At 44.9% G+C, this 22,759-nt stretch overlaps 1 protein-coding gene across 2 annotated transcripts in view; it reads right to left on the bottom strand.

Moving 5' to 3' along the window:
* Positions 1-22,759, bottom strand: part of LOC143298149 (uncharacterized) — a 28,546-nt gene that overhangs the window by 1,053 nt on the left and 4,734 nt on the right. For both annotated transcript variants that reach the window (XM_076610881.1, XM_076610882.1), the window contains exons 3-12: positions 20,738-20,897; positions 16,644-16,814; positions 15,635-15,726; positions 11,106-11,332; positions 10,322-10,572; positions 8,055-8,277; positions 5,014-5,103; positions 3,448-3,659; positions 2,333-2,533; positions 1,505-1,685 (exon numbers count right to left, since the gene is read on the bottom strand). In XM_076610881.1, the coding sequence (XP_076466996.1) occupies positions 1,505-1,685; positions 2,333-2,533; positions 3,448-3,659; positions 5,014-5,103; positions 8,055-8,277; positions 10,322-10,572; positions 11,106-11,332; positions 15,635-15,726; positions 16,644-16,814; positions 20,738-20,897 (1,808 nt within the window). The remainder of the gene's footprint in view (positions 1-1,504; positions 1,686-2,332; positions 2,534-3,447; positions 3,660-5,013; positions 5,104-8,054; positions 8,278-10,321; positions 10,573-11,105; positions 11,333-15,634; positions 15,727-16,643; positions 16,815-20,737; positions 20,898-22,759) is intronic.

Here is a 22,759-nt window from a genome sequence, read left to right as displayed (position 1 = left end):
AGTGCAGGACAGTACAGGACAGGGCAGGACAGGACAGTGCAGGACAGGACAGTGCAGAATAGTACAGGACAGGGCAGGACAGGACAGTGCAGGACAGGACAGTGCAGGACAGTGCAGGACAGGACAGGACAGGACAGTGAAAGGGCAGGACAGTGCAGGACAGGACAGGACAGTGCAGGGCAGGGCAGTGCAGTGCAGGACAGGACAGGACAGGACAGTGCAGGACAGGACAGGACAGGACAGGACAGGACAGTACAGGACAGGACAGGACAGGACAGTGCAGGACAGGACAGGACAGTGCAGGGCAGGGCAGTGCAGGACAGGACAGGACAGGACAGGACAGGACAGTGCAGGACAGGACAGGACAGTGCAGGGCAGGGCAGGACAGGACAGTACAGTACAGTACAGGACAGTGCAGGGCAGGGCAGTGCAGGACAGGACAGTACAGTACAGTACAGGACAGTGCAGGACAGGACAGGACAGGACAGAGCAGGGCAGGACAGTGCAGGGCAGGACAGGGCAGGGCAGGGCAGGGCAGGGCAGGGCAGGACAGTACAGTACAGTACAGGACAGTGCAGGGCAGGACAGAACAGTGCAGGGCAGGGCAGGACAGTGCAGGGCAGGGCAGGGCAGGACAGGACAGTACAGTACAGTACAGGACAGTGCAGGACAGGACAGGACAGGACAGGACAGGACAGGACAGGGCAGGACAGGGCAGGGCAGGACAGTACAGTACAGGACAGGACAGTGCAGGGCAGGACAGGACAGGACGCGACGCGGCGCAGCTCAGCACAGCACAGCATCGTACGGTACAGCACGACACGACACGACACGATACAGCACAACACAACACTGTGCACAACACAGCACAACACGGTATACTTTTATTCATCCGAACATAAATTGTGTAAGCATCCGAAGGCTCGGCAGTCACACAACACCCCCGCCGCCCCCCCCCCCCTCCCCCCCCAACCCACAGCTGAGTCTGACACACATACATGGACATGACAGTGGCCCAACCTAAAGGTCAAACACATCATTAAGCTGAATATGATTTTTTTTTTAATTAAATTAAAAAAAAAATGTAAAAGAGCACACAGCAGGTCGATTCATCACAGAGCAGTTTCAGTTTCTCAAGGAGGCGTCACTGCATTCGGGCAAATCCATATACGCTACTCCACATCTGCCAGGCATAATTATACTTGACCTAGCAGCATAACCCAACACGCTTAGTCAGGCACACAAAATAATAACGTGCGTTTTTAAGAAACACCAAGAAACTTTTTTTTTTTTTTTGTTTATTGCGAAACACTACTATGAATTTATTATTTAAAAATCTGAAATGACCAGTTCCTGGGATATTTGACTTTTTTTTTCTTTTTTTTTTTTTACCGTTCAAAATGTTTGGGGGAAAAGCCACCCCACCCCACCCCAACGTTTACTGCCACACAACAACGCTACAACTGCAACACTACACGTGCTGGCTGGTCAGTTTATTTCATACCCGGCAGGTAAGTCCACCCGCTGTGCTGGTCAGTGTAGACGGCCAGGTATTTGCCTGGCACCTGGAAGCGGAGCTTGACCGCGCCGTGGGGCCGAGTGGTCACCCTTCTGATGGCCACCAGCTGCAGACCAGGAGTTTGAACCCCGGGACTCTGGGGCCACTGGACGTAGATCTGAACCACCTGCAAGGGTTCACAGGCAGGGGGGAGAGGAGGAGAAGGAGGGAGGAGGAGAAGGACATGAGTGCCGTGAAAGATGAATGAAAGGAAGGCGTAGGGCCCGAAAACGAAGCGCATCGCAGTAATAAGTGAAATGTCAAAAGCATAGAAAGAAGGAAACGAAGTGCTAGCATTCCGAGATGGGAACGTTGGCGTTAAGTTACGATTTCGGAAGCATGGGCATTAATTACTAAACGGAATATTGAATATTACGAGATGAAGGCGTGGAAATGGTAAGATGAAAGCGTGTGCGATCGGAGATGGAAGTATGGGCATTACGAGATGGAAGCATGAGCATGACTTGTTATAATATAATAGTGGCTGTAAGATATGAAACAGAAGCGAGAGCAAGCAGGAGATGAAACAAGAACGTGTGAATAAAATCCTGATGTTTTCACACACACACACACACACACACACACACACACACTTTTTTTTAGTGTCCCGTTTGAGGATAACTTTCTTTCCGAAACAGCCCAGCTTTTAGTAAACAACTATGAGCGAACAAACCCCATTAGCTAAGAGTATCAATCATGAAGAAAAGACAAAGCGCAAACAGAGAATACAAAATAATTTACTTTCTCACCACACCACACACTTCCGCCTCTCACCTCGTCAGCAGCCAAGTCGCCAGTGTTGGACACGGTCAAGGTCAAAGGGAGGTCGTGACCCGGGGTCAAGGTTTTAGGGGTCACGAGGTCGGAGTAGCGGAAGGTGGTGTAGGACAAGCCATAGCCGAACGGGTAGAGTGACGGGCCCTGGCTGTAGCGATAGGTTCGCCCGCTCATGGAGTAGTTCACCATGTCTGGAATCTGCAAATATCCAGTTTTATTTATTTATTTAGTCATTTGTTCATTTATCTGTTTATTCATTTATTTATCTGTTCATTTACTTTATTCATTCATTCACTTGTTTATCTATTTATTCATTCATTTATCAATTGATCGATCTGTTTATTCATTTCTTGTTCGTTTATTCATTGGAAGAAAGATTCGATGTTAATGATAATGAACCTTATAAACAAGAAGTGATAACAGCAAAAATAACAAGATCGAGAGAACAAAGAAAGGAGTACACCAAGAATGATAATCAAAAAATACAAAAGGAAAAGCGTAAAGAAAACGGGGAGAAAAAAAGAAGAGGAGGAGCAGAAGAGGGAAATCAACAAAAGAACAAAAGACAACACACAAAGATTAAAGATGTTGGTGATTATACTGCTGCTACTTGATAATGATGTAAACTGATAAGAGAAGAACCTTCATGAGAAGTAAAGAAGACAGAAACAAGAACATTGCAGCAACTTAACTGACACTTTGGTCAATACATCCCTCACTCCTCCCCTGGTCAGCCAGGAGGGGCCAGGTGTCAATACATCCCTCACCTGGTTAGCCATGTGTCAATACATCTCTCTCACCTGGTCAGCCAGGTGTCAATACATCCCTCACCTGGTCAGCCAGGTGTCAATACATCTCTCTCACCTGGTCAGTCAGGTGTCAACACTTAACTTACCTCGTCAGCCAGGTGTCAATACATCCCTCACCTGGTCAGCCAGGTGTCAACACATCCCTCACCTGGTCAGCCAGGTGTCAACACATCCCTCACCTGGTCAGCCAGGTGTCAACACATCCCTCACCTGGTCAGCCAGGTGTCAACACATCCCTCACCTGGTCAGCCAGGTGTCAACACATCCCTCACCTGGTCAGCCAGGTGTCAACACATCCCTCACCTGGTCAGCCAGGAGGGGCCAGGTGGCAGGCAGACGGCCGGCAGGAGAGCTGTGTCCTCCCTGGTTGGTCAACACCTGCAGCAAGGCAGTCCCCGCGCTCTGGGCCGGAAACCAGCACTCCAAGATGGCGGGCACCGAGGCATGCTGGTCGGCCCAAGTCACGTTCAGGGGCCCTGCGTTGAAGAGCAGCAGCACCACTGGGGCCCCGCCACCTGGATAAACAATGAACTCCAGGACTGGTGGTGAAAGGCATCAGATTCAGATTCGTTAGCAGCAAACACTGGCGTAAGTATGATTCTTTGGGAGATGGATGATGCGTGCTTGAAGAGCGTGCCATCCAGCTGGTTACATCCTGGTTCAATTTCTCTCTCTCTCTCTCTCTCTCTCTCTCTCTCTCTCTCTCTCTCTCTCTCTCTCTCGGCGGTTTTGTCATTTTATTGAACAATGACCTTCAAAATAAAGAGACACAACACACATAAAAATTATAGGGCCAGTCTGAGTGTTTTGCATGATCATGACTGTGTTCCACTGAAGATGGATGGGGGGAGTGTGTGTGTGCAATTATCTTCCCTTTCTGTCTTGGGAGATGGAGGGTCTAGTACCCTGCCACCTCTCTCTTTCGTTCTCTCACATTTCTTTCTCTGTCTGTGTGTTTTTCATACTGATGGACATCAATTTTTCATATTTCCTTTTTAACGTTTTACATTTGTTAAAATTGTCTCTTTTTTTTTCTTCTTTTTTTTCATGCCCTGTTGTGTTCATTGGTTGTGTGGAATGTGTGTCTCCCACTGCACGCCTGGATACTGAAGAATAAGACAATATAAAATGGAAATAACTACATAATATACGATCTATGTGACGTTCATCTCAGCGGATGTGGCCAACGACATGAGGAATAACCACCCCAGGGAACCGGAAGAAGGGAGGGAACCAATACCTAAGACGATGCCAACACCACCAGAGTGTCAGAATTAAGATGGGCAGCGAAAACGGCAAGTTTATGCTGGTTGTCTGTGATTCAAACTCACAACATTTTGACTGAGAGCTGAGCGTCCAACAGATAAAGTCAGTCAAGCACCCCCCCCCCCCCCCCCCCCTCTCTCTCTCTTGTTTCTGTTTTTCACTCTTTATAAGAGGTATTCATCTGGCTCTATGGGGTATATGTGAGGGGGGAGGCGGGGTACTGGAGCACATAATTTGATATGTCATTCACCAATTGTGCAAAGTTTTCTGGTTCACATTGTCAGTATCATCTGATAGTATTCACACACACACACACACACACACACACACACACATATATATATATATATATATATATATATATATATATATATATATATATATATATGGAGAGAGAGGGGGCTAATAAGAACGCTGTGATTAAAATACGTATTGTGATTGGAAAAAAAATGATGGTTTACTTATCAACCTTCGATAATCCAGTTATGAATTTAGGTATTTATCTTACCATTGTTACTGTATTTTTATACATCTGCATGGATGTTTTGGCTGACAGTTGCAACACCTGGATGCTTGCTATCAATCCAAGCGTATTGCACTCACTGAAGCTCACGGCGTCCTTGAGAAGTTGCAGCTGTTGCCCTGGTAACTCAAGGTCAGGACGGTCACGGTTCTCCCCTTCCACTGGCTGCCCTGAAAGACAGACAGTCTGGCATTAAACGTTTGTCAGGTGTTTCTTCTGCAAGACAGACAATCTGGCATTAAACGTTTGTCAGGGGGGGTTTTCTGCAAGACAGTCTAGCATCAGACGTTTTTCAGAGTTTTCTTCTGCAAGACAGACAGTCTGGCATTAAAAGTTTTATAGGTTTTTTTTCTGTAAGATAGACAGTTTAGCATCAGACGTTTTTCAGAGTTTTCTTCTGCAAGACAGACAGTATGGCATTAAACGTTTGTCAGGTGTTTCTTCTGCAAGACAGAGAGTCTGGCATCAAACTTTTGTCAGAGTTTTCTTCTGCAAGACAGACAAACTGGCATCAAACATTTGTCAGGATTTTCTTCTGCAAGACAGACAGTCTGGCATTAAACGTTTTTCAGGGTTTTTTTCTGTAAGATAGACAGTTTAGCATCAGACGTTTTTCAGAGTTTTCTTCTGCACGACAGACAGTTTGGCATTAAACTTTTGTCAGTTTTCTTCTGCAAGACAGACAAACTGGCATTAAACTTTTGTCAGGGTTTTTTTTCTGCAAGACAGACAGTTTAGCATCAGACGTTTTTCAGAGTTTTCTTCTGCAAGACAGACAGTCTGGCATTAAACGTTTGCCAGGATTTTCTTCTGCAAGACAGACAGTCTGGCATTAAACGTTTGTCAGAGTTTTCTTCCGCAAGACAAACAGTCTGGCATTAAACGTTTTTCAGGGGGGGGCGGGGGGGGGGGGGGTTCTGCAAGACAGACAGTCTACCATTAGAAGTTTTTCAGGTTTGTTTTTTTTTCATCAAGACAAACAGTCTAGCATCAGACGTTTTTCAGAGTTTTCTTCTGCAAGACAGACAGTCTGGCATTAAACGTTTTACAGGGTTTTTTTTTCTGTAAGACAGACAGTTTAGCATCAGACGTTTTTCAGAGTTTTCTTCTGCAAGACAGACAGTCTGGCATTAAACGTTTGTCAGGTGTTTCTTCTGCAAGACAGACAGTCTGGCATCAAACTTTTGTCAGAGTTTTCTTCTGCAAGACAAACAGTCTGGCATTAAACGTTTGTCAGGTGTTTCTTCTGCAAGACAGACAGTCTGGCATCAAACTTTTGTCAGAGTTTTCTTCTGCAAGACAAACAGTCTGGCATTAAACGTTTTTCAGGGGTTTTTTTCTGCAAGACAGACAGTCTAGCATTAGACGTTTTTCAGGTTTTTTTCTGCAAGACAAACAGTCTAGCATCAGACGTTTTTCAGAGTTTTCTTCTGCAAGACAGACAGTCTGGCATTAAACGTTTTTCAGGGTTTTCTTTTCTGCAAGACAGACAGTCTGGCATTAAACGTTTGTCAGGTGTTTCTTCTGCAAGACAGACAAACTGGCATCAGTCTTTTTCTCAGGGTTTTTTTCTGCTAGACAGTCTGGCATTGAACGTTTATCAGGGTTTTTTTTCTGCTAGACAGTCTGGCATCAAAAGTTTGTCAGGAGTTTCTTCTGTTTCGTTCGAACATCCGTCAATAAGAACGTAACTGCAGTCCTTATTCAGCACCTGCAGTATCCACATTTTAGAAGTTGCAGTGAACGCACAGAAAGAAAGATGATATTCTACTACAATTATCACCTGTCCAGAGAGACAGACGATGATATTGAATCACCACCTGTGCAGACAGACAGACGATGTACTACAACAGTCATAACATGTCCAATGAGAGACAGACGATGTGCTCAACATCCGGCTCACATCAGAAATTGACATACACTAACATCTGGGCCAACAGCAAAGTGAGAGCTGTATGATCAATGGTTTCTTCACTACAACTGGGCCAACAGCAAAGTGACAGCTGTACATGGTTTCTTCACTACAACTGGCCAACAGCAAAGTGAGAGCTGTATGATCAATGGTTTCTTCACTGCAAATGGGAATTCATTTACAGCTTACTCTTTAGTAAAGGACTATGACTCACAAACTAGGATGGAAGAGTTGAACTGACTCTCAAACTAGGAGACACGATTGCACTGGCTCTTAGTCCACCAGCCTTGGGGCGCTTGGTGGGCTTTGAAGTTAATCCCATCGCCGACTGTCCTGAAATCAGGGACCTATGTCTCTGTTTTAGCGTCCTAGATTCAGGGACCAATGTCTATGGTAAAGTCCCGTTTTAGCGTCCAGAATAATAACAATAAGAAGAAGAAGAAGAAGAATGATCATAATGAGAATAATAATAACGAAAATGATAATAATAATGATAACAACAACAAAATCAAGGACTATGACTCTCAAACCAGAAGGCAAATTGCACTGGGGGGGTAGTTGGCCTTTGGGAACCACCCTAACGCCGGCAGTCCTAAAACCCCTCTTGTGCCAAGAGATTGGGGAAGATGCTCTCCACTGTAATCAAATTCTAGCCCAGAAAGTCAGGACAGCAGTTGCCCTTCTCTGCTGTTCTGGGGCCATATTCAAGAGACCATCATGCCTGCAGGTAAATGTGTACCTGCGGGTAATCTACCTGAAGCAAGGCAAACTGCTCGAGGTTAAGCAATATGTGGTATCTGGAACATGAGAGACTACCCGCGGGTCTACAAACCCGAAGGCAATTTACCCTCACTCTACCTGCCAAGGGCAACTGACCACGAAGCAGAGGTAACTATGGCAGATGCTTTTATTAAGAGAAAACGGCGTGCTTTGCGGATTGCACGTGTTTTACTAACCCCTCTCGACAATGCTCTGAACTGTATTGGGGTCAGAAGAGCATGCGCAGAAGAGAATCACCAGGATTTTTAATTACAGACGATGGGTTAGGTGCCTGGGCGCACCGCGCGTGTGTCGCATACGAAGTTTACCTTCAAGATAACAAACTGTACCCGCGGGTCCCTATCATGTCGAGGGTAAGGCAAAACTGAAGTTTGTCTTGAATACGGCCCCAGTTTGATGGTCACAGTCGGATACGGCTGACTGTCATACCTGTGCCGAGACAGACGAAGACAATGTCAGCTCCGGCCACTGCCGCCTTGACCTGGCTGGAGGAGTAGGTCTGGCAGCGTGGGTCATCGCAGCCCTGGGCAGTGGTCAGTGACTGGCCCACCTGTCTGAGGCCCTGCACGGGGGTGACGGTCAGCGTCACGTTGACAGTGGGGCTGTAGTCTCCGTACAACCACTCTGGGTTGTCCGCCATGGGCCCCACCACCTGAGATAATGACGATGACAAGTGGTGGTGATGACGATGCCAAGAGTAACAACAGGAACGATGATGATGATGAATGATGATGACGACATCTGGGCCAACAGCAAAGTGAGAGCTGTATGATCAATGGTTTCTTCACTGCAACTGGGAATTCATTTACAGCTTACTCTTTAGTAAAGGACTATGACTCACAAACTAGGATGGAAGAGTTGAACTGACTCTCAAACTAGGAGACACGATTGCACTGGCTCTTAGTCCAGCAGCCTTGGGGCGCTTGGTGGGCTTTGAAGTTAATCCCATCGCCGACTGTCCTGAAATCAGGGACCCATGTCTGTCTGTTGTAGCGTCCTAGCGGCGAAGAGGAGACCGAGAGTAAAAACATGAACGATGATGATTATGAATGATGATGACTACTGGAGGTGATGATGATACCCAGAGTAACAACAAGGACGATGATGATGATGATGAATGATGATGACGACTGGTGGTGAAGAGGATCGCGAGAATACTAACAAGAGCGATGATTATGATGATAATGATGACAACTGGTGGTGATGATGATATCGAGAATAACAACAGGAACAATGATGATGATGATGATGATGGTGATGACTGGTGGTGACCAGGATACCAAAAATAACAAGTACGATGATGATGATGATGATGATGACGAGAGGTGGTGATGCTGACAATGACAACAGGAATGATGATGGTGGTGATGATGATGACGATGATAAATGATGATAACTGGTGGTGATAATGATACCGGGAGTAACAACAAGAACGATGATAATGACGATAACGATGGTGGTAAATGATGATGCATGATGATGACGACTGGTGGTGATGATGATGACACCGAGAACAACAACAAGAACGATGATGAAGATGATGATGATGGTGGTGATGATCATGATGGTGAGGGTGATTCTGATGATGATAATGACGATGACGATGGTGGTAAATGATGATGCATGATGATGACGACTGGTTGTGATGATGATATCGAGAATAACAAGAACGATGATGCTAATGATGGTGATGATGATGATGATGATTATGATGGTGATGATAATGAATGATGATGACGACTGGTGTTGATGATGATACCGAGAATAACAACAAGAACGATGATGATGACGTTGATGATAATGATGATGATGATGATGATGATAGTGCAAGAAGGAAGGTGGCGAAATGGTTAAGTAGCTTATCTGCCAATGCAGTGTGCATGAGGGTCTGGCTTCTTCTTCTTTCTTCTTCTTCTGCGTTCGTGGGCTGCAACTCCCACGTTCACTCGTATGCACACGAGTGGGCTTTTACGTGTATGACCGTTTTTACCCCGCCATGTAGGCAGCCATACTCGGTTTTCGGGGGTGTGCATGCTGGGTATGTTCTTGTTTCCATAACCCACCGAACGCTGACATGGATTACAGGATCTTTAACGTGCGTATTTGATCTTCTGCTTGCGTATACACACGAAGGGGGTTCAGGCACTAGCAGGTCTGCACATATGTTGACCTGGGAGATCGTAAAAATCTCCACCCTTCACCCACCAGGCGTCGTCACCGTGATTCGAACCCGGGACCCTCAGATTGACAGTCCAACGCTTTAACCACTCGGCTATTGCGCCCGTCAAGGTCTGGGTTCGATTCCCGCTCTCGCCCTTTCTCATAAAGTTTGACTGGAAAATCAGAGCGTCCAATCATTCGGATGAGTCGACAAACTGAGGTCCCGCGTGCAGCATACACTTGGCGCACTGAAATAAGAACCCACGGCGACTACCATGGTTATACTTGAATATCAGAATATGTGGGAAACAACAGCAGCTACTATCGTTACTTGTGCTTTTTAGATTTTCCATTTTCTCTTTCTACAATCATATATATTGAAATACTCCTGGTAAGTGGATACCAGACATCTGACGAACGGTTTTTATTCATTTTAGTTCTAAATAATAATTTCCTATCATCCTGCAACCCAACGTTGGTATGAAATGAAATGTCGTATTAATTAATTGAAAAAGGGGGCTGGGGGGGAATCTTACTGCCACGTGATTAAAGTCGTTTCCGATTGGCAGAAAACCGCCCTTGTTCTTCAGCAGCACGAAACTGTTCTTGGCAGCCTCCAATGACAGGGCTTGATGGGCGGGGCTTTGAATGAGTGACAGGTCCAGCCTCGTGTAAGGATTCATGGCGGGCGGGTCAAACTCGCCAAGGCGCATGCGCGTGTAGAAGAGAGGCTTGACGCGTTCTCTGACGGTGGCCTCTTTCAACAGTCCTCTCTTCACCGCCTCCACTGGGTTAGGTTGGAACAAGAAAAACAGTTGATCGTCATCATCTTCATTATCATTCTGCTTCTTCTTCTTAGTAGTAGTAGTAGTAGCAGTAGTAGTAGTAATAGCAGTAGCACTCTTCTTCTTCTTCTCATTATTATTATTATCATCATTAGTAGTACTAGAAGTAGTAGTATCATCATTATTATTGTTGTTGTTACTATTTGCTATCATTTTTCATTATCATGAATATTATTATCAATATTTTGTTGTTGTTGTTGTTGTTGTTGTTTTGTTTTGTTCACTTATTTTTCTGCAAAGACTGACAGCAGTGAGTAGGCCCTATGGAGTATTGCCGAAACGATGGGCGATATCTGCTGGTTCACTTGACAAGCCATAACACACACAGAGACACAGACAGACAAACACACACACACACACACACACACACACAAACACACACACCGCAACGCAACGCAGCACAGAACACACACACATACACACTCTCTCTCTCTCGTGTGTGTGTGTGTGTGTGTCTGTGTGCTCAATGCCTCACCAACGTTCATCATGACGTTGTTCACAAGATTTCCCGAAATTTCCAGATTGACGCCCGCGTTTACTGCGGCCGCCGCCGCTGTGACGAAATCCTTGGAGTAATTGTGCGCTGTGACGATACGTTCCAGCGCTTTTTCGTCACTGATGACGTAGCCGGTGAAGCCCCATTCGTCTCTCAGGATCTCGGTCAGGAGTCTGTGATTAGCACAGGCTGGAACGCCATTGATGCTGTAGAAAAGTGAAACACTTCATTCACATGATGGCGTTGATTTGACCATGAGAGTGTAAGGTTCAGGGTGAAGTCCTTAATTCAGGGACTTAATTTACCGGCAGTATTGTGCATAGATGAAACATTAATTACCATTAGTAGGATAATGTCCTGTAGCGCCTAAATTATTGCACCTATCTAAACGAAAAAATTTCACGTGTTTTGCAATGGAGGCATATGAGAAATGACATGTTGCGTGTTGTCGACCCTTCTGACCAAGGAACAGGCACAATACGACGCGAAATGACCCGTAACATGAACCACACCCGGCACTTGTCGCCTCAAGCCACCATGAGTTTTGTTTACATTTTCATGGTTCGTTGACCACCCCCCCCCCCTTCTCCCCCCCCCCCCCCCCCTCCAAAAACAAAAACAAAGAAAAACAAAGAAAAAAAAATGGAAAGAGCATGATGGCGTCACGTTGATTTAGTGACTGAATCCGCATCAAAAATTGAGTAAAACAACGTTCGGAATCGTCGAAAATCAATGAAAATGGATTGCAACATCTACTAATGCGGTGAAGTCCTTTTTTTTTATTGCTAAACATTTTGATAGGACATTACAAGTTCAGCGTAAGTCCTGTTTTAGTACCCCAAGTCATGGACATATTTTAACGGCAGTTTTCGTGCATGTATCATGTTCGTCCCTTCATCGTGTCAGTTAAGCCCGCATTGATCTTCTTCGTTCGTGGGCTGTATCTCCCGCGTTCACTCGTATGTGCACGAGTGGGCCTTTACGTGTATGACCGTTTTTACCCTGCCATGTAGGCAATCATATTCCGTTTCCGGGGGTGTGCATGCTGGGTATGTTCTTGTTTCCATAACCCACCGAACGCTGACATGGACATGGATTTTTATCTTCTGCTTGCGTATACACACGAAGGGGGTTCAGGCACAAGCAGGTCTGCACATATGTTGACCTAGGAGATGGGAAAAATATCCACACTTTACCTACTATCTGTCGTTACCCTGATTCGAACCCAGGACCCTCAGATTGAAAGTCCATCGCTTTAACCACTCGGCCATTGCGCCCGTCAGCCCGCCTTGATGACTGACGTTGTCCTCGTTCGTGCACAGATGATGAAACGATGTTGCCATTAGTAGATGTTGCAGCCCGTTTTTCAGCGGATTTCAGCCGTGTTTTGAGGGTGGTTGTAGTCAATTTGGAAACAGATCCGGTCGCTACACTAAAGTGCAGCCATCGTGCTAGGTCAAAAAAAAAAAAAAAAAAAAAACCCGCGAAAGTTCAGTTCGTGCCAGTCCGAGAGCGGCGCGGCTTTTTCCAGTTTTGGTCCCACAAACCATACAAAAAAGAAAAGAAAAGAACAATGACAATAATAGTAACAATGATAAAAACATAAAAAGAATTGTCGGCTTGAGACGACAAGTGTCGCTTCGTGTTGATGATACAGGCAACCTCACTTCGTATTGTGCCTAATTCTTAATTAGAAGGGTCAACTGCACCCAAGATCTTGTAACTCTGCCTGCGCTGCAAAACGCTTGAAAATTTTCGTTTAAATCGGTCCCATAATTTAGGATATCAAAATAGGACATTACAAGATCGTTCAGTTTCCTCTGCACGAACTGAACGATTATATCAATACCATGGTCAGGAGTTGAGGGCTTGGTGACGGTGAGTTTCAATTACCTCCCATGTCATGGTGATGGTGAGTTTCACTTACCTCCCATGGCTTGCTGATGGTGAGTTTCACTTACCTCCCATGTCTTGGTCACGGTGAGTTTCACTTACCTCCCATGTCATGGTGACGGTGAGTTTCACTTACCTCCCATGTCATGGTGATGGAGAGTTTCACTTACCTCCCATGGCTTGGTGACGGTGAGTTTCACTTACCTCCCATGTCATGGTGACGGTGAGTTTCACTTACCTCCCATGTCATGGTGACGGTGAGTTTCACTTACCTCCCATGTGATGGTGATAGTGAGTTTCACTTACCTCCCATGTCATGCTAATAGTGAGTTTCACTTACCTCCCATGTCATGGTGATGGTGAGTTTCACTTACCTCCCATGTCATGGTGACGGTGAGTTTCACTTACCTCCCATGTCATGGTGATAGTGAGTTTCACTTACCTCCCATGTCATGCTGATAGTGAGTTTCACTTACCTCCCATGTCATGGTGACGGTGAGTTTCACTTACCTCCCATGTGATGGTGATAGTGAGTTTCACTTACCTCCCATGTGATGGTGATAGTGAGTTTCACTTACCTCCCATGTCATGGTGATAGTGAGTTTCACTTACCTCCCATGGCCTGGTGACGGTGAGTTTCACTTACCTCCCATGTGATGGTGATAGTGAGTTTCACTTACCTCCCATGTCATGGTGATAGTGAGTTTCACTTACCTCCCATGTGATGGTGATAGTGAGTTTCACTTACCTCCCATGTGATGGTGATAGTGAGTTTCACTTACCTCCCATGTCATGGTGATAGTGAGTTTCACTTACCTCCCATGGCCTGGTGATAGTGAGTTTCACTTACCTCCCATGTCATGGTAATAGTGAGTTTCACTTACCTCCCATGGCCTGGTGATAGTGAGTTTTACTTACCTCCCATGTGATGGTGATAGTGAGTTTCAATTACCTTCCACTCCATTCTTCAGCACTGCCTTTTAAAGCCAATTCCTTGTACAAATTCATGAGGGTGTGTTGGGGAAACAAGGCTGTCTGTCATATCCAGTCAAATCGAGTGTATGTGTCTGTGTAATTTGTGTGTGTATCTGTGCGTGCGTGCGTGCGTGTATGTGTGTGCGTGTGTCTGCGCGCGCGCATGTGTGTGTGTGTGTGTGTGCACGTTGTGTGTGTGTGTGTATGTGTGTGTTCGTGCGTCTGTAGCATACGTGTGCGCGTGTGTGCATCTGTGATTTTGAGTGCGCGTGCGTGCGTGTGTGTGTTTGTGTGTAGGGGTGGTGGTGGTGGAAGATTATTGTGGGTTAAGTGAACCCCGTACACTCCCATAACTCCCCCAAGACCTGCTATAAGTTTACATGACGCTGAAGGTACCTACACCTGTTATAACAACACAACACACTATAGATGTCTACCAGCTAAAACTACACATGACGCTGAAGGTACCTACACCTGTTATAACTACATATCACGCCTGTAATAACAACACTAAACACAATAGATGTCTACCAGCTACAACTACACATGCCACTGAAGGTATCTACACCTGTTATAACAACATAGCACACTATAGATGTCTACCTGTTATAACTACATATCACACTAAAGGTGTCTATACATGTTATAGCTACACCTGACACTTAATGTGTCTATACCTGTTAGAACTACACATGGCACTGAACGTGTCTAATACCTGTTATAACTACACATGGCACTGAAGGTGTCTATACCTGTTATAACTACACATGGCACTGAAGGTGTCTATACCTGTTATAACTACACATGGCACTGAAGGTGTCTATACCTGTTATAACTACACATGGCACTGAAGGTGTCTATACCTGTTATAACTACACATGGCGCTGAAGGTGTCTATACCTGTTATAACTACACATGGCACTGAAGGTGTCTACACCTGTTATAACTACACAATGCACTGATGGTGTCTATACCTGTTATAACTACACATGGCGCTGAAGGTGTCTATACCTGTTATAACTACACATGGCGCTGAAGGTGTCCATACCTGTTATAACTACACATGGCGCTGAAGGTGTCTATACCTGTTATAACTACACATGACACTGAAGGTGTCTATACCTGTTATAACTACACATGGCACTGAAGATGCCTATACCTGTTATAACTACACATGACACTGAAGGTGTCTATACCTGTTATAACTACATATAACACTGAATGTGTCTATGCCTGTTATAACTACACATGACACTGAAGGTGTCTATACCTGTTATAACTACACATGACACTGAAGGTGTCTATACCTGTTATAACTACACATGACACTGAAGGTGTCCATACCTGTTATAACTACACATGACACTGAAGGTGTCTATACCTGTTATAACTACACATGACACTGAAGGTGTCTATACCTGTTATAACTACACATGGCACTGAAGGTGTCTATACCTGTTATAACTACACATGGCACTGAAGGTGCCTACACCTGTTATAACTACACATCACACTGAAGGTGTCTATACCTGTTATAACTACACATGGCACTGAAGGTGTCTATACATGTTATAACTACACATGACACTGAAGGTGCCTACACCTGTTATAACTACACATCACACTGAAGGTGTCTATACCTGTTATAACTACACATGAGACTGAAGGTACCAGCCTCCACACAGGCCTTGAAGGCAGGCAGGAAGGTCTGGTGCCAGTCCACCTCGCTCACCTGTCGATAAACAGAGAGAGAGAGAGAGAGAGAGAGAGCATCCACGTACGAATTTAAGGAATGTCAACATATATTGCTGGAGGGAAGGGAATAGAGTAGGGGTGTAGGTGGGTTATCAGTAGGTGGAATGTAGAGGAGGTGGTATGGAGGGTGAGAGAGTAGAACATGGGTTGGAGTATGATTTGGAGTGCAGGGAAGCTTTTAGGTTACAGAGGAGGGGGAGAGAAGATCAGGGAATGAATAGGGGATGGGGTGGTAATATAAGGGGTGAGTGGAGAGGGAGCTCGGGGGGTTTAGGGGGGGGGGGGGTGAGGGGTTTAGACTGAGGATGATGGGGTTGGGAGGGGTATGGAGTGTGTAGTACCGGGTGGGGTTGTGGGAGGGCAGGGGATGGGGACAGAGCTGGGAAGGAGGTTTAGTGGAGGGGGTGGCACTGGAGGGGTTATGGGGTGAGTACAGGGAGTACTGGAGGGGGAGGGGGGGGGGTGTTTCTGTACAAGCACAGTCAGTCAAAAATCATACACACCTAAACCGATGTTCTAGGTTCCCCCGGGCTTGAGGTATACGTGCCCATAGGTCTACACTCACTACCCCTACCCCCACCCCCGAACGTTTGGTATGTCTAGATCCATCTTTTGCCTAGATCCAGGTCCATCTTTCCCCCAGGTCTATATTCCCAAGGCATATGTTCCACCAGGGCTATATACCGAGAACAGCCATCGTTGAATCTTTTTTTCTTTTTTTTTTCTTTCGTTTACGCATATCAGACCAGTTGACTCCTTTCCATACACACACACACTGATATCTCTCCCACTCGCGCGCATACACACTGTCATAACACACACGCGCGCGCGCACACACACACACACACACACACACACACACACACACACACACTCACAAAGTCCAACACTAACCCTGGCATCAAAAGATACCCTGGACACAGGAATGTTCTCAGGTCCACCATAGACGTCGAAGTGCTTACAGCCAGCATTAGTCAGCACGTAACGGCTGTCGTTGCCTTGGAGACCACGCACGAAGCTGGCTGCTAGGATGCTGCTCAGTATGGGATCCTCCCCGTATGTCTCCTGAAAGAAAAGGACGGAGTGCTCTGAATGAGACGGGCGGGTTAAAGCGATGGACTTTCGATCTGAGGGTCCCGGGTTCGAATCTCGGTGACGGCGCTTGGTGTGTAAAGGGTGGAGATCTCTTTTTTTTTTCCGCCTGATCTTTCACAGGTCATCATGATTATGTGCAGACCTGCTTGTGCCTGAACCCCTTTCATGTGTATACGCACACAGAAGATGAAAATCATGAAATCCATATCAGCGCTCGGTAGGTTATGGAAACAAGAACATGCACACCCCCTAAAACGGAGTATGGCTGGCTAAATGGCGGGGTAAATAAACGAAACGGTCAAACACGTAAAATGTTACATATCTGTCTGAGTGTGTACGTGTGCGTGCCTGAAATCTTATTGAATGACACAGGAAACGAATGATGAGCACCCAATGCCAATCGTCAGTTGGCTCTACCCAGGTAGACAGCCTGTCGTGCAAATGACCCCATGTTTTTAAATGACTTAGAGCTGGGTCTCTAACCGAGGATAGGCGCTACATAAGCATTCATATCATTCATTCATTATTGTTGTTGCTGTAAAGAGGAAGGTGGCAGTATGGTTAACACGCTCATCTGCCAATACAGAGTCCGTGAGGGTCCGGGTCGAATCACACTCGTGCCCTTGCTCCCAAGTTGGACTGGAAAATCAAATTGCGCGTCCAGTCTTTCGGATGTAAAAAAAACAACAACAAAACAAACAAACAAACAAAAACAAAAACAAAAAAAAAAAAAAAAAAAAACAAGAGAGGCAAGGCCTTCAAGACTCACTTGTGACTGAGAGTAAAACACACAAGCTTTTTATGTATTGAGTATAATTTCAAAATGTAATGTTTAAGATGAGAAAGATCAGTTTAAAGCAAATTAAGTCCCCTAGCATTAATTACAGAGTAATTTCCCTTTTTTACTATCTGCACCAAAACGTTTGCAAAATAAATAAAGCTTCCATGCTTAGCAAAAGAAGTTCCTGTTTGAACAAAAAATGATAATAATGACTCCTCTTGTTGTTGTGTCAGAATAAGAGGTCAAAGTGCCAAGTTTAGAGAATACAAAAAATATAAATATAACAGTAAATGCAGTTTGCATATAATTAGGCTTCTTTTTTTTTTTTTTTTTTTTTTTGGTGCCCATCCCAGAGGTGCAATATTGTTTTAAACAAGATGACTGGAAAGAACTGAATTTTTCCTATTTTTATGCCAAATTTGGTGTCAACTGACAAAGTATTTGCAGAGAAAATGTCAATGTTAAAGTTTACCACGGACACACACACACACACACACACACACACACACACAGACAACCGAACACCGGGTTAAAACATAGACTCACTTTGTTTACACAAGCGTGAGTCAAAAAAGCGATGTCCCCAGTGCAGCACGCACTCACCACACTAAAACAACAACCCATGGCAACGAGAGTGACGCCCTCTGGCAAAAAACTATGCAGAAGAAATCCTCTCTGACACACAAATATCTAGACATGCACTTGGCCTAACACACAAATATCTAGACATGCACTTGACCTAACACACAAATATCTAGACATGCACTTGGCCTGACACACAAATATCTAGACATGCACTTGGCCTAACACACAAATATCTAGACATCCACTTGGCCTAACACACAAATATCTAGGCATGCACCTGGCCTAACACACAAATATCTAGGCATGCACTTGGCCTGACACACAAATATCTAGACATGCACTTGACCTGACACACAAATATCTAGACATGCACTTGGCCTGACACACAAATATATAGACATGCACTTGGCCTGACACACAAATATATAGACATGCACTTGGCCTGACACACAAATATGTAGACATGCACTTGGCCTGACACACAAATATCTAGACATGCACTTGGCCTGACACACAAATATCTAGGCATGCACTTGGCCTGACACACAAATATCTAGACATGCACTTGGCCTGACACACAAATATCTAGACATGCACTTGGCCTGACACACAAATATCTAGACATCCACTTGGCCTGACACACAAATATCTAGACATGCACTTGACCTAACACACAAATATCTAGACATGCACTTGGCCTGACACACAAATATCTAGACATGCACTTGGCCTGACACACAAATATCTAGACATGTACTTGGCCTGACACACAAATATCTAGACATGAACTTGGCCTGATACACAAATATCTAGACATGCACTTGACCTAACACACAAATATCTAGACATCCACTTGGCCTGACACACAAATATCTAGACATGTACTTGGCCTGACACACAAATATCTAGACATGCACTTGGCCTGACACACAAATATCTAGACATGCACTTGGCCTGACACACAAATATCTAGGCATGCAGTTGGCCTGACACACAAATATCTAGACATGCACTTGGCCTGACACACAAATATCTAGGCATGCACCCTGACACAAATATCTAGACATGCACTTGGCCTGACACACAAATATCTAGGCATGCACTTGGGCCGACACACAAATATCTAGGCATGCACTTGACTTAACACACAAATATCTAGACATGCACTTAGCCTGACACACAAATATCTAGGCATGCACTTGGGCCGACACACAAATATCTAGGCATGCACTTGACTTAGCACACAAATATCTAGACATGCGCTTGGCCTGACACACAAATATCTAGGCATGCACTTGGGCCGACACACAAATATCTAGACATGCACTTGGCCTGACAAAGTACGTTGGGTTCAACTGTTGGTCAGGCATCTGCTCAGTGGATGTGAGGTTCTGGATGTTGGATGTGTCCGAACGGAGTGACGCCTTCTTGAGAAACTGGAACTGCTGCTGCTGCTGCTGTTGTTATTGTTGTCAAATTCGTCTTCTAAATTGTAGCTTTTTTCACATTGTTTCGTTTTGTTTGGTGTGTTTGTTGAACTCACTGATTTCTGACGTCATGAAGAAATTTGATTGTTGATACTAACAACAGGAGCACCAACAGCAACAATGATAGTGAACAATCCTTTCGTAGTTTATGTAGTAAAGGGCAATGCATGCGTGATTTTGAAAATACGTTTTGTGCTTAAACTGACATCTCTCTCTCTCTCTCTCTCTGTATTCTTGGCAAATCCTAACAGCAACTGAATATATTCAGAGTTCTATCCAATGAGAGAGCGCCACGTCATAATGACTGAGTACGCGAATGAAGCAGCCTGGCAGACCAGTGTGATGAAAGTTACAACACAGGCCGGTCAGGTAGTTTCTCCCGTCCCTCTGTTGATGCGAGTCATTGTAATGTGTTCATTGCGTATCTGCTTACGATCCAACATGTGACCACACTTACTGTTCAACCTTTCCTGAGTGACAGCGTGTGTGCTATCACCTGTGTTGTAAAGCTGATGTTATGCCAAAAACTCATTACTACCTGTGGAGCCGGTACTTTATCGCCAAAGTAGACGAAATCAAACGGCGGAATTAAAACCCGACTGCAATAAGGTATAAGTATGATAGTCAATCGTGTACGACCATGACCATCAGAACAGCAGAGGAGACAACTGCTGTCCCAGCTATCTGGGCCAGAATTTGATTATAGAAGAGATTGTCTTCCCCAAGTTAGATCCTCATTCTCACGGTCAAAAGGGTTTTATGACAGTTGGCGTTGGGATGGTTCCCAAAGGCCAACTAGCCCCCAAGGCTTTGGTACTAAGACCCAGTGCAGTCTTGCCTCCTAGTTTGAGAGTCATAGTCCTTCACAAAAGACTAAGCTGTAAATGACTTCCCACTGCAATGGAGAAACCATTGATCATACAGCTCTCACTTTGATGTTGGCTCAACAGTATGATTATGTCAGTATGTGGTATAAGCTGAGCGTTAGCCAAGGGGTAGGTGTATATATATATAGAGAGAGTTCTAATTCCACAACTGACCTGGTTCCTCCCCCAGCGCGGGTCTCTCATGATGTTGATGACAGGGGCGAAGCAGGACAGGCCCCGGCTGTCTCCGTACACTCCTGTGCGCGTGTAGTTGTTGTACTTGGCTCGCGCCTCCAGGCCTGTTGCACGTGCTACGCGAAACACCAACTCTGGACTGATGGATGGGGGACAGTCAGAATGAGAATGCAAAATGAACTGGGACACTTAACAAAGTCTTCGTCTTGTTATCATCCATGTTTATTAAAAAATAAGCCCACAAAAAAACAAAAAACAAAAAAAACTTGAAAAATTCTCCAAGCATGCAGCTACCACAGTAGGCTTATTAACTGACATTTGTTTGTTTCGTTTTCTTTTTCTCTAAAGAAATTTTTGGCCGACCATGTAGGCAATACAGTCGTAACTGTAGGCGATGAACATGTTAACATTTCAGCATGTGAATACAGCAATCGTATACTAAGTTCCCTTTCCCATTTTCACACTCACACTTTGTCAACTCTTGTTTACCAAAATGTCGATATTTCAGCAAAACAGGGGTTAACACTGTCCGCACCAAGTGTCCAATGCAATATTGGTTCACATACACAAACCCGCAAGCACATTCACAAGCATACGCTCATAATACGCAAAACGCGCGCACTCAAGTCATTAGCACGCAAAACAGTGTCATCAAGGGTTGCTTCAGTGCAACGACACCATTTGAAGTATTGCATGGAGGAAGGTAGCAGAATGGTTAAGACGCTCAGCTGCCAATACAGAGAGTCCGTGAGGGTGTGGGTTCGAATCCCGCTCTCGCCCTTTCTCCTAAGTTTGACTGGAAAATCAAACTGAGCGTCTAGTCTTTCGGATGAGACGATAAACCGAGGTCCCGTGTGCAGCACGCACTTGGCGCACTGAAAAAGAACCCATGGCAACGAGAGTGTTGTCCTCTGGCGAAATTACGTAAAATGAAATCCACTTTCATAGGTACACAAATATGTAAGCATGCACTCAAGGCCTGACTAAGCGCGTTGGGTTATGCTGCTGGTCAGGCATCTGCTCAACAGATGTGGTGTAGCGTGTATGGATTTGTCCGAACGCAGTGACGCCTCCTTGAGAAAGTGAAACTGAAACTGAAGCATGGTTCCGATGGCATGATTCGGTTGAGTTTGGGATTTTGGATGCAGGGAGTTGAGTGAGTGGTTGTGGTGGGTTAAGACAGGTTTGTAATTCAGGGAGTTTAGTGAATGGTTGTGGTATGTTATTAATTAAGACAGGGTTGTAATTCAGGGAAATGGGTGAGTGGTTGTGGTATGTTATTAATTAAGACAGGTTTGTAATTCAGGGAGATGGGTGAGTGGTTGTGGTATGTTATTAATTAAGACAGGTTTGTAATTCAGGGAGATGGGTGAGTGGTTGTGGTATGTTATTAATTAAGACAGGTTTGTAATTCAGGGAGATGGGTGAGTGGTTGTGGTGGGTTAAGACAGGTTTGTAATTCAGGGAGTTGAGTGAGTGGTTGTGGTATGTTAAGACAGGTTTGTAATTCAGGGAGATGGGTGAGTGGTTGTGGTATGTTATTAATTAAGACAGGTTTGTAATTCAGGGAGATGGGTGAGTGGTTGTGGTATGTTATTAATTAAGACAGGTTTGTAATTCAGGGAGATGGGTGAGTGGTTGTGGTATGTTAAGACAGGTTTGTAATTCAGGGAGTTGAGTGAATGGTTGTGGTATGTTAAGACAAGTTTGTAATTCAGGGAGTTGAGTGAGTGGTTGTGGTATGTTATTAATTAAGACAGGTTTGTAATTCAGGGAGATGGGTGAGTGGTTGTGGTATGTTAAGACAGGTTTGTAATTCAGGGAGATGGGTGAGTGGTTGTGGTATGTTAAGACAGGTTTGTAATTCAGGGAGATGGGTGAGTGGTTGTGGTATGTTAAGACAGGTTTGTAATTCAGGGAGTTGAGTGAGTGGTTGTGGTATGTTATTAATTAAGACAGGTTTGTAATTCAGGGAGATGGGTGAGTGGTTGTGGTATGTTA

Source organism: Babylonia areolata, chromosome 23 (assembly GCF_041734735.1).
Source record: "Babylonia areolata isolate BAREFJ2019XMU chromosome 23, ASM4173473v1, whole genome shotgun sequence".
NCBI lineage: Eukaryota > Metazoa > Mollusca > Gastropoda > Neogastropoda > Buccinidae > Babylonia > Babylonia areolata.
The sequence above is the reverse complement of the archived record's forward strand: the minus strand, read 5'-3'. Positions and strand labels throughout refer to the sequence as shown.